At 41.0% G+C, this 13,148-nt stretch overlaps 1 protein-coding gene across 1 annotated transcript in view; it reads right to left on the minus strand.

Moving 5' to 3' along the window:
- Window positions 1–13,148, minus strand: part of LOC138296005 (two pore calcium channel protein 1-like) — a 538,306-nt gene that overhangs the window by 8,638 nt on the left and 516,520 nt on the right. Inside the window, exon 18 of the mRNA XM_069234709.1 lies at window positions 4,728–4,846. Within this exon, the coding sequence (XP_069090810.1) occupies window positions 4,728–4,846 (119 nt within the window). The remainder of the gene's footprint in view (window positions 1–4,727; window positions 4,847–13,148) is intronic.

Here is a 13,148-nt window from a genome sequence, read left to right on the forward strand (position 1 = left end):
CGCCGGCCCAGCGGGAAAGGCCCTGCAACATAGAAGCCGGCTCCGAATGGAGCTGGCGGTGTTGCAGGGGTGCGACGGGTGCAGTTGCACCCGTCGCGATTTTCACTGTCTGCTATGCAGACAGTGAAAATCATGCTGGGTCCCTGTTAGGGGGCCCCACGACACCCGTTCCCGCCATCCTGTTCCTGGCGGTAAAAACCGCCAGAAACAGGGTGGCGGGAAGGGGGTCGGAATCTCCATGGCAGCGCTGCTTGCAGCGCCGCCATGGAGATTCAGCCCAGACAGGGGAAATCCGGCGGGAAACCGCCGGATCCCCTTTTCTGACCGCGGCTTTACCGCCGCGGTCAGAATGGGCAGGGAAGCACCGCCAGCCTGTTGGCGGTGCTTCCATTGTCCTCCACCCTGGCGGTCGATGACCGCCAGGGTTGGAATGACCCCCTTAGTCTTAACCGCCTAATAATGAGGCATTGCCTGTCACTTGATGGTGCTTTTAAAATACCATGGCTCAGGTATATAAGGGATGTTGTTTTCAAATTAGGGTGTGCTGAGTTATTTTCCAAACCTGAGGCTATTCGCAGAGGGGATCACAAATGAATAAAGGAGCATTTAGTTGACAGGGTCACAATGCTGAGGGAAGGGTCAGAGCTCTTGAAACTCTCTGGTGAAAAAAATAGGGACAGATTCCTGCTGGTTAGATTCAATCTTTTGCACCTGATTTTTGCCTCTCCCAGAGTTTGTTATGACCCTTACTTGATAGGTCCCTGGGGCTGCGACAAAAGGTCTCTGCAGGATACCCTGAATTTAGTAATGTTTTCAAAAATTTTATATTGTACCCAAAAATGTTATTGTTCCTTTACTTAAAGGGAGAAGCTTTCCCCAAGTTCTGCCTCCTCTTTTATACCTACAGATGACCTTGTTTTAAGAAATGTTGTTTGTTTTTGAAGAGCCATAGCCTGCATAAGGGGCTCACTGAATGGTTAATTATGTTTTATAATCCGGTGATATAATCCTTTTATTGCTTGTAATGCCTGCTATTGGATAACACTGTTTTATACCTAATGGTTTTGTATGCATGTACTTTCATGGTTTTTAAATATAAACCGAATAAGGAGAAAAAAACATATAAAACTGAAATACAACTAACTAAAAATATCAAATAAAAACTGTAACAATCAAAAATAATAACACTACATAAAACCAAAGATTTGGGATTTACATCTAATTAATCTAAAATTAATAGCTCAAAGTGTTAACCTAGTTTTCTGGTGAAGATCAGCAAAGTAAAGGAGCACCTTATGCACTTCAGTAGAGAAGTGATCACATAGGCAATTGGCAGCTAAATTTGAGACATGCATTATAACCCAAAGAGAGAAGGAGGAAGTAGGTAGGCATATTGATGACTTAAACAGTCAAAGTTTAGATCCTAATGATACAGTCCCTTCTTAAGGTAGAGGCAACTCTGTGCTGGCACTGGTACATAATGGCCAGTCAATAGGATGTCTACTCATTTTACAAATAGAACCCTTCCAACTATCTTTTAATTATTAACCAATTTTTTAATGACCACCAAATTGCATTGTTCTGGTGAATGTGATCTATTTTATACCTTTTGGCCATTTGGCAATAAAATCCTAGGTTTTGTAATGAAATCACTAATGTAATTAAGAAAGAATTATCAATGTGAGGATTTGTAGTATTTCTGATGTTGTTTTTTAAATATATGTAATATCATCAGAAATATATAGTTTGCTTAGGCCCATAGAAAGGAGCCATACACACAGTTTTAAATAGATTTACCAACACTAGCTTCAAGATACTCAGAAATGATCTATGATCATTTACATATCATAGTGGATACCCATCTCTAGGGCACAGCCTTTGCTATACCAACATGGATCGGTCTTCCTAGCCTACGAACAGTGGTTGTGCTTGTCTTGTTGTATCTAATGAAAGATTCATCAGTGCATGTTTATAATTGAGTAGTATTTGCTAATTGTTAAAATCTTTGGACTTGAAAATCGACATTTAAGTTCCTCCCTATGATTGCAAACCCATTTACAATCAGTCAAGTTAAATAAGGCATCATGGGCCTGATTCACAAGGTAAATTACACCTTTGAGTAAGTTTACTGCATATTCACAAAATCTGAGTCTAGGTTACTACTAAAATAAATCTGTGATCTCCACATGGTAAATTACAGGGAAAAATAAAAACGATTATTTAATGCAAAAATAAATATAAAATATATTTTTATGCTAAATATTAATGTAAATTCATTTTATACATTAATTTAAACATTTAACAAAATGCTACCTTCATTTTGAAAGAAACTGAATTCTGAAATAAATAGTTAAATAATGGAAATAAGTAAACTACACTTATTTTTCTGAAGCTTAAATTAAAAAGTTAAATTCCCACCTAATGACATAAAATAAAGTTTTATTACTCATTAATAGTTTTTACAAGTGATGTATAGAATTATTTTACATTAATTTAATGTAGTTATATTTTAATAAAATAAAGTGTTACAATTTTAAAATTCAAAGGAGGGTATTAAGATATTTCATAATTAAATAATAAATATATACTTTTTAAAATATACTTTAGCATGAAATTATATTTATATAGATTTTTAACTATTTAAAAAATGTATCTAATTTAACATTATTTCCTACGGGGTTTTAGTTTAATTCCTTAACTCTAATAATTTGTATGGAGGGTTTTGCAGTACCAGTGGTTGGCCATGTGTGGTGTTGGACTGCTGCATTTTGGTTTGCAGTAGTATCTTACCTTCAGATTTTGTGACTAAGCGTAAATTACTCTAAATTGTAATTTACTTTTGTGTATCTGGCCATAGCAGAGGGCAGGAATCATCTAGAGTTTGGCAGATGCTGGGCATCTGTCAAAAAATGCCAGATGCTCCAACTGCCAAACAAGTGGCTCCTTTGCCAAAGGTGAAGTTACAGCTGACTCCTCTGTCAGAAACCCTTGACCCGATTGCCTATCCACTAAATGGCCATAAGGTTACAATGACGGTCACCATGCCATTTTTAGAGTGGTATACTGTCACTAGATTTTCCTGCCTCAGACTACCAGCCAGGAAAATCAATTAATGGAACCAACCCACAGTGAAAATGCTCCCTGTGCATTAGGGCCACTGATTCATTTGTTTTCAACAACAAACCTCCTGTTTGGGAGTTTGTTACCAAAAAGTTTTTAAAAAAGTCAATAGAAGCAGCTTCAATAAAGGATTAAGATAGCCTTCCAAGAGTCTTTCCCCACCCCCACTTCACCCCTCATTCAAGTATCTGAATGACTAAGGTGACTATACTAAGGTGGAATGTTCGTTTATAAACGACATACTGTGCAACAATAAATTAGGAGGAGAGGCACTCAGATCGTATTTTTACAAGAAACTCATGTGCAGGGGTGAGGATGACAGACTACAGAGGCGCTGGCAGGGTCTATGTTATAGCACTAGATATTCAGGCTTTGCTTGAGGGGGTCTCAGAGCCTTACTCCACAATGGCATTCTGATGCCCTTCAAACAGCTTCAAACAGACTGAGACATACTGGCAGGAAACTTCTTGGCACATCGTAGGCTATTGGCTGACTTAACACAGTTATGCGCACATCACAGAACCGGAACAACACCCTCTAGTCCCTACACTCCACTGATTAATCACCTGGTATAACCGTGCACTAGCACACACCATGCGTGATCCCTTGTTACCGACCACAGGTATTGAGAACGAGATACATGCCAGGAATTCATGAAAAAAGAAAGGGAAAGTGCTCATACATCCTAGAAAAGTGTCACACAATGCGAAGTTCCAGTACATACAACACAACATTTTATATATTTATCTCACACCAAAATGCCTCCACAACATGTTTGGCTTTGCTTCTGATTTCCCCAGGTGCCAGGGACCAGTCACTGATATGGCCACATGTTTTGGACTTGCCTAGCGATGGTGGCACTCTGGAATGACATCACCAGTGTAATAACAGAGGTAACTACCTGAACCAGTGTGTGTACCATGGAGGGTTTACTGCTGGGTCTCCTTAAACATACAAAAGTTTTAAAAGCTTCAAACAGCTTTATTGGCCAAGCATTACTGATAGTTTGCGGAACCATTGCCATGCACAGGAAGGCCCGTACACTACAAGGACTGAAATACTGGCGTGCAGCGATATTGGAATGGTGAAAAGCTGAAGCTGTAGCACTTAGGCGTGAGGAGGTTCATGGTCTGCGTGGTGTTCCGATAGCTGTGGATTGAGAGACACTGCTTCACGATTTACAGACATTTAAGTAGATCTCCCAGACTAACTTATATCTGCACTCTCTAATTTTCTTCTTCTTCTACACAGTCATACAGTCCTTTACCTTCTCTTATCCCCCTACGTAAGTTATAGACAGAGGAGCTCAACATTTGGATCACATCACTATCCAAGTATATGGTTCAAAGAAAAAAAAAAGAAAGCCTTCCAAGCAGGCGGGGATCCCTGAATCGGGTAGGCAGACTTCTGCAAGGGGAGTGAAGCCTATAGGCCTCTTCTGACCCGAGGGGCCTGCAGACTACCCACCATTTTTTCAATTATGCCCCAAGAAATGTATCTGCCCGAGATCATACTGAAGTGTTAGTAGAAGTTGCTACTTTGTAACCAGTCATATATTTCTCCAGTTTCAGGCTACTCGCACAGAAATCCATTTCAAATACACTCACTTTTTGAAGAAATTCTGAACATCAGTGATTTTGAGGCGGCCTTTGCTTCTTCGTCCGTACCAACTTCGTTTTCATGTGTTTCCATGTTATGTACTAAGGTGTGTTCATGTACATCCTCCCTATACAAAGCAAGAGAGGTTAGTAAAAAGTAACACAGTGAGACGCTTTTGAGGTTCACTTACTGAAAGTACATAGTTTGCTGGGTAAATCAATTTTTCCTAATTTTTTAATATTAACCTCATCCAAAGTACTTTCTTCCTCGTACCGTCCAATAAATAGGGAATGTTGTAAGAATGTGCAAGTCAATGTTAATATTCCCTGTATGATTGCAATAGACGTATATGTACACTTACTTTGATCCTCATTTTATAAATTCCTTGATTCAGATTTCAGACTCCTTACAAAAAATGTGAAACCCACACCATAAAAGAAAATGAAAAACATATATACCCCATGTTGCATGTATTTCAATTTGACTTGAAGTGATTCAAATACAGGACAAATGTGGGTAGTGATGTTTCTTTAGATACAGTGGTGTTGGTGTGTCATTTTTGTTTGGGGTATGCAGCTGAGGTTCTTATTTTTGACAGTGGGTTAATATAATTAAAAACTAAATTAAATCAGACATTAAAATGTCCATTGTGTGTAGATAAAGCCAATAAACCCCATCCAATAAAACCCGTTTACCAAACAAGGCTTACTCAGTATAGGGAATAGGTATCCCAAGGAAATCAAAGGAGCTTGCCCATCAAAGCTCCTGCACTGAATGCTTTGTAGTGTTTTTAAACTCGGTTTCATTTCATTTAATAATGAACTATACAGTCTGCTACTAATTTATATTCCTACACGATACACGATAGCAATTCCATGTTTTGCCCAAATGCAACACAACACACTTCACGCAGCTAACACTTTGGTTGGTCATTGGCAAGGGTGTGCAGAGACAAGTTTTGACCATCCCATGACTGTACAATTGATGGAGGGTGAGGTGGATTTTTCCATCTATTTGAAAAGCTAATTTAAGTATATTTTTCTAAGGGATATATATTATCCTAGGCTAACAAATGGATAAAGTAAAATCGGATGTATGTATCAAACAGTACAACAGCTTATTCTATACAAAAGAGCAGTACGATCACTGGTACAAAGTTATTTGTTACGGTTAACACACAAAGTTATTAGTTTTAAGGTATTCATATGAGATTAGCAGTACCCAGCACATTGACATTACCATTCAAACTTTTTTCGACTAAAGCCTTCATAGAAAAAGGCAGAGTTAAAACACTGATCCTATATCAGGCTACAACATAATAAGAAGGGTGTGGCCAGAAAGTGGTGATAGGGTACCTGGGTACCTTTTTTGGTCTCATTACATCCATCAACAAGGAAAACATGTAATTAAGAAAACTACATTGTGCTAGGAAACATAATGGTGCAAAAGGAAATGAAATCGGCTGCCACAATAGTATGGGTTAAGCACGTATCTAAATGGTTCCGTAACCTGGGACTATGAAGGATTTGGGAGGAGCCACACATTCTGGAGAGATCTGATAAGATCCTTCTGAAGACAGTATATTGGTCCCATGTAAATAGTAATCTGGTCCGCTGTATATCCTATGGTCGGCTGACTAATTCATTCACTGATGTCAAGTGGTACCCCCAGTATGAACAATATCTCGATCTGATTCCTTACTTATTAGGGAAGGGTCTTTATGCACGCTTCCGTTTTAGAAGCCTCCCGCTGTTATCTTTAACCAAAAGCTGGGGTACCACTTTATCTACTGATCTCTGCCCAGCTTGTTTTAGCTGCACTGAAACCATTGAACATTTTATGTTTTTTTGCCCTGCTTATACTACCCCAAGGTCAAAATGGATTTGTGCAACCTGTCGAGACTTGGGCTTGAGTCAGTGTTCTACAGCTATTAGGATTTGAAAGAGTGATACATCCAAATCTGTAATCCTCACGGTTAGCAAGTTCCTTGCGACCGCATGGGGTATACGACATCGCTCACTGAAATAAATCCTTCATTTTTTTTTTATCTATTATTAACTACTCTAGGATGTAGAAATTACAAGGTATGAAGTAAAGGGATGTATTTTATCTTGTTATGTTTTAATTACTGTATATATATAATAAGTAATTAAGTCAGCATGTATCTTTTATTTTATGTTTTTAGATCCTACTATGTATGTATTTTCTTTACGCTTTGATGGCCTCAAAGACCGAATAAAGCTATTATTATTATTATTAGAAATCGATATTTGCTAGACTGTACAAAGGCAGTTACAAAAATCATCTATTGATAAGGTGGCACGGACCCATGAGCCAGCCTTAAAAAGTAAAGATAATGTTTTGCTTGTGAATATAAATGGGAACTCTGGCCTATATGTGGCAGAGCCAACTATCAATTTCCTTCAACTGCTTAAAAATCCTAATATTCTTTGAATGCATTTTATAGTAATTTTGGCTTCAGCAATGGATTAATAGATCATAAATTTAGTATATCTAAGATGACATTAAAGGAGACATGAGAATTTAGGTGATTTTAATCACAGTAAAATGTTACTTTTTGGTAATTCAAAGGTGAAACGAATGGAAGATGATGAAAATGAACTGAACATTTTACACATGAAATATATAATTGAGATAGAGGTTTTTTAAAAATGTTTGTCAGAGCGGGAGCTCCACCAAAAAAACTATCAGGGCTCCCACCATGCCAAATCCATGGTTCAGCCACCTCATTTAGTAGTGAAAGAACTGCCGAATGACTGTCGGAGGGGCTTCTGCCCAGGGAGCTGCCAGCCATTCAGATAAGTATTCATTGGTAGTGACTACTCAGGCACAGAGTAGCCGAATTAACTGAGTCGTATTGTATCAAAAGCTTTATTTCAGCCACAAAAGCAAATATAAAAGCACCATACAAGTAAATCACAACATTTATCATTACAGTACCAACTTACTTAATATATCCCAAAACAAACATAAGTGAAAACATCTTAAACATAAAAATCACAAATGCATGGCAGGTGTTACAAGGATACAAATTACAAAGTAAGCAAGGTTAATAACCTATGTTAATAAAATTCTTTAAAAAACCCTAAACATTCTACAGGCCCACCAGGCAAACTATCCCCAAAAGGGCATCCGGGTAAGTAACCTTGAGCGACTAAAATACTAATGACTAAAATAACATCGATTTGCTTTTGGGGATGGCACATTTAAAAAAATAACCAATCCTGAAACAAAGAATGGGAGAGTTTAACTGTTGCAGATATGCCAAGGCATCGCCACATCTTCCACTCTTCCGAATATAGGAATTAAAAACCTCTTGATGTAAACAATAAAAAAAACTTGCAAATAAGGTAAAATGAAGCAGACTCTGGAGGGAGAACTCGTCACATGGGCAAATTAACACTTTGCAAGGATCACATTGACCACAGGGGAAATCCAGATGCCACCTCACAAAGTCAAGCCTAAATCTTGTTAAAAGCAATTTGTCCCAGGTACTGTCAACCCATGCTAAATGTGGCTTCAAGGCTGGGAAGGGTTGGAGCTTCGCATAATCCCTGACAGTGGACTTTAAAGTGTCAGTTTCCTCTCTGTGCCTATTTTATAGACCTTTAAATGACTTCTTTATCCAAGCAAGATCAGACTTCGACATAGAAGATTGACAAGAGAAAAAGCACCAAGCTCCCCAGTTCAGTCAATTTTGTCTTAAAGTAATAGAACCAAAGAATTTACAGGCCTCTATCACATGGGAGGCAATCAAGAATAATCGCTCTGTTGAAGTTGGCATGCGGGTTTGCCCATACTGCACACGACAAGGCAAGCGGACCAGTTTGACACTGTCCTACACATACTCAACTCCCAGCTCTTTATGTACGATAAAAGATGAGCAAGCCGGGGGGACTCCTAAAAGACACCCCAGCACCCTGTTCTGTTTTCCATGAAGGGAGTTGATATTTGTGTCACCCCATATCCCAGCCCCATAAGTGAGAATGGGGAGACATTTACTCCTGAGAACCTTCAACAGGGGAGTTACATGTTTTCCTTCTATCTGCCAGGCTAAGTTGTAAATATATCTTGTTGCACTCGCAAGCCTGTGAAAAATGTTTACCTCCAGTTCCCCTTGGCAGCAAATGAAAAATCCTGAGTGGAAACCACAGGGTGGCCCTGAAGATAGTTCCTATTCATCCTATGTTGCTTAGGGCCACAGACTATAGTAAAGGTTTTAGATAAATTGGTGACAAGACCTAGAGACTCCATAAATCTAACAAATTCCTGAAACAGGATATTTAATCCGTTAAAGGTTTTTATAAGTAACACTGCATCATCTGCATAGAGTAATTCTGGTACCTTTTTATGCCAATGAAAGAAACAGTCTCAGATTTAGCAGAAAGGGCTGGACCTAGCAGGGGTGGCTCCTCCATGAGGGCGGAGGAACGTTGCCCCCTGCCAGCAGCGGCAAAACCTTTACAAGGAAACGATAATAAATAGTGTTTATTATTGTTTCCTTGTAAAGGGGCGGAGCCACGGGGGTGACGAGTGTGAGGGGGAGTGCTCTCGGGCCAGCCAAACACACACGCGCACAGGGCTCTCTCCAGCCCAGCGACACAGTTGCTGGGCTGGAGAGAGCCTGCACAGGCTCCCAGTCTGCCTGGGAGCACCCTGGCTGGGCATTCCCAGCCAATCCTGATGCTGCTTTGAGCAGCGTCAGGATTGGCCGCAGGGCAGCCTGGGAGCCTGTGCCTGCCTGCAGCCGGTAGAGGACTGGAGTGCGGCACAACACTGCGTTCAGGTGAGTTTAATTTTTTTATTTTTTTATTTTATTAATATTTTCTAATCCCCCTGCTTCCCCCTCCCCCATGCTCACGCCGTCCTGCCCCACCTCCTTTAACACCGTGAGCTGCGACTTGGGCCTAGGCCATTTATATACAAAAAAATAAAATTAAGGCACTGACACAACCCTGGTACTCCCCTTTCCCAAATTTAAAGCTGTCAGTGTGCTCGCCTGAGAGACCAAATCTTACTAATGACAAAAGATCAAAGTGCAAAGCCTGCAAAAAGACAAGCCCACAATCTAACCCCAAGTTAGTCAGAGTCTCCCACAATTTAGATCTAACCACACTGTTGAAGGCGCAAGACAAGTCCATGATGCCAGACAGATGGAGCCCTGATTGGCAATGGTGCACTCGCTTATTAGCAATGGCCAGTTCAGGCATTGCTCCACCATGCCCAGCCCCTCCCAGAAACCGTGCTGCACCTCGGGCAGCATGTTCATCTCCCTAACCCATAGCAAGAGGTGCTCCAGCACAACTCTTCCCACAATCTCCACTGCAGAGTCCAGTGGGGAAATTGGCCGATAACAGCAAGGAACCTAGGGCTTACCTTTTTTGAAAAATAGAGACAATTATGGCGGTATGCCATGATTCTGGGAAGTCCGTTTTGTTGAATGCATTAAAACAGTTACAAAGCAGGGGTGCCCAAAACTCTGGTAGGGATTTAAACAGATCAATAGAGATACAGTCTGGTCCAGGGGCCTTTTTGGACGGGGACTTCACAATGGCCTCCCAGATCTCTTCCATGGTAAATACCATGGATAAGGGAAAGGCAACCTCTATTTCAGGATTCTACGGGGAAATACCAGAGCCATATATTACACTAAAAAGGTTAACCCAGGCACCAGGACTGATAGAGGTCATGGCAGTTATTGTTAACCCCTTTGGCACTGAAGTTGTTGACCACCTTCCAGACAGACGTGGAATCTCTCTCCCTGCAGGCCAGAACAAGCTTCCCCCATTTGGATCTCCCTGCCCCTCAGGCGTTGGGCAGCCTTCCACTCAGCTCTACACAGTTGGAATTTACAGCTGTCCCTTGGTGCCTTCTTCAGGGCCTTATGTAAATCAGCCAGTGCCATTTTACAAGATGAGTCAAACCATTTTGCCTCATGGTTAGCAGACCTGACTGGCTGCATACAGTTAGTCTCAGTTGGACAAATTGATTGGCCACAACCCGCTGATCACCATGAGAAGAGAAGCAATTAAACAGCAAATTAAGATGATTACCACTGCGTTGACCATGTGTGCTGATAGATCGGCATTCTTCCAGGGCAGATGAAGTTCTTGAGACTTAACGGCAAGGCAAGATGAAGGCACAACTTTGACACCTCTTTTCCCCTTATGTATACTTAAATCCATGCCACAGAGAGTTGTGATCACTAAACAGGGTTTCCTCTGGTCCGCCCCTATTCACCCATCCCATCAGACCTCTGGATACAAAATACAATTAATAATAGAGTCATCACCCCCCCCAAAAAAAAGTTCATATTCGAATCATTAAGTGGGTCTAACAATTTACAGGCATTGACAAGGCCAAGTGTATTAATAAGATATAAAAAAGCTTTGGCCCTCTGATCCATACACATTCTGGGCCAACCTCATCAAACATGGTAATAACATTATCCTGCTGCAAATATCCCAAGTTAGGGCCTGATTTAGAACTCAGCGGAGGGGTTACTCTGTCACAACAGTGGCACATATCCCGTCTGACGAAATCCAAATCCCATTATCATCAGTGGGATTTAAATTTTGTCTGATGGAATATTCGTCCCTGTTGTGACAGAGTAACCCACCTGCCGAGTTCTAGATCAGGCCCTTAGTGTTAAAATCGCCACCAACAACAATGTGAAACCCAGTTTTCAAACAGGCAAAATTAAAATCAAGATCTAAGATAATGTCACTGCAATATAATATTAGAGCTGGTATCAAACCCATTATAGAAATTAATAAAAACGATGTTCATGCCATCAGACCAACTAGATAAAAAGACTTGAATTAAAGTGTTCTTAGAGCTTCTCAAGCTAATAATGTGCTCCAGGGTTACTCTAAAATATGCCATTAGTCCACCCCAAGCCATGCCTGAGGGGGATTAGAGTCGCCAGAACCATATAGATTACAAAGCCATCCAAGATAATGACCTCTATAGCCCAGGACTCTTGAAGAAAGATGATATCATTTTGAATAATGTGACCCAGTTTTTGTTGCCACCTTTGGCAATTGTTGGCAATATACCAGAACAGTAATTTCACCTGCAAAATACAGTAAGTGACACAGTCTGGTATCACCCCTACCTGATCATGTCTTTGGGAGAGGGAGTGGTATGACAAACATGATTAGCCGGGCCCACTCCAGGGCTGGGGCCGCCAACAGACTGGCCTACACCTTGGCTAGTGTTCTGTGGAGGGCACACCTTGACTGACTCACCAAAACAGAGTCAATCAATGTCCGCCAGGTCTCCCAAGGGCGCAAAGCATTCTGGACTTGAATGATATAGTGTTGTGGTCAAGTTCCAAGGAGGGACAATATCAGAGGGGCCTCCTGATTTTGGGGGTGAATGGCCAAGGCTCTATAAAAAAACTGAAAGGGCAAGATCATAATATTTCCTGGCTTATGTTGGCCTAGGGAAAAGGCCCTAATCAAATTTCCCTGCTATTCTCTGATTTCGAAAGGTGATAATGACACTGTCGCCCATAAAGTCATTGCAGATCTTCCCCAGCCAGCCAACCCTCCTTGCCATAAACACTTCATCAAACAAATTGTCCTAGTACCTCACATTCCCACGGATCCAGTAGACTGATTTGTGAATGAAGTCCACCGTAGACTCTGAAGACTCAGAGTTTAGGGTTGACACATCGGTTCGCACTATTAAAAGGGGCATGCCACTGGTGGGAGATCACACCTAGATGGAGAGCCAGGCTCCAAGCCCAATTGCCTGGTAGAAAAAAAAAAAGACGTTTCCAGGTGCACTAGGAGGCCCATTGTGACGACATAGCACCTCACGGGCTGGCAAAAAAACATTAAACAACTGGGCTAAGCTCACTGACACCTTTAAGAGGGTCAGGATTCTGAGGCTCCCTCCCAACTGTCAAGAGGTGACACCCTTGCAACAAGTAAGTCAGTGGGTTTCCAGATGCCAGGCTTTCGGGTCTAGCTGGCACAGGGGCCTGGCTGGGCATCAAGTCAGATTATTTTGGGCCACATGTGCAACATGAAAGAATAACGCTTTTATCTGAATCGCTATTTGGAAATTGCTATTTCTTATGTATTAAACATTTTGTTTTACACTTGGAATTCCTTGTGGGTTGCAAACCAGCCTACCTCATGGATATGAATGCGGTAGGTCTCAATTTGCGACCCATTAGGAATCACTGTCATCACAAGGATGGTGGCCTGCTGGGGTCAGCAGACCACCATGTCTGTGATTGCTTTTAAATAAAGCAATCTTTTTTTTAATGCACACCATTTTCCTTAAAGGAAAATGTGATGTTTAAAAAGAAAAGAATGAAACTATGAAGTTTCATAATTTAGGAATAGACAGCGGCCCTGGGGACCACTGCCTGCTCTTAAAAATGTTTTTCCAAC

The sequence above is a fragment of the Pleurodeles waltl genome, chromosome 5 (assembly GCF_031143425.1).
Source record: "Pleurodeles waltl isolate 20211129_DDA chromosome 5, aPleWal1.hap1.20221129, whole genome shotgun sequence".
Classification (NCBI taxonomy): Eukaryota; Metazoa; Chordata; class Amphibia; order Caudata; family Salamandridae; genus Pleurodeles; species Pleurodeles waltl.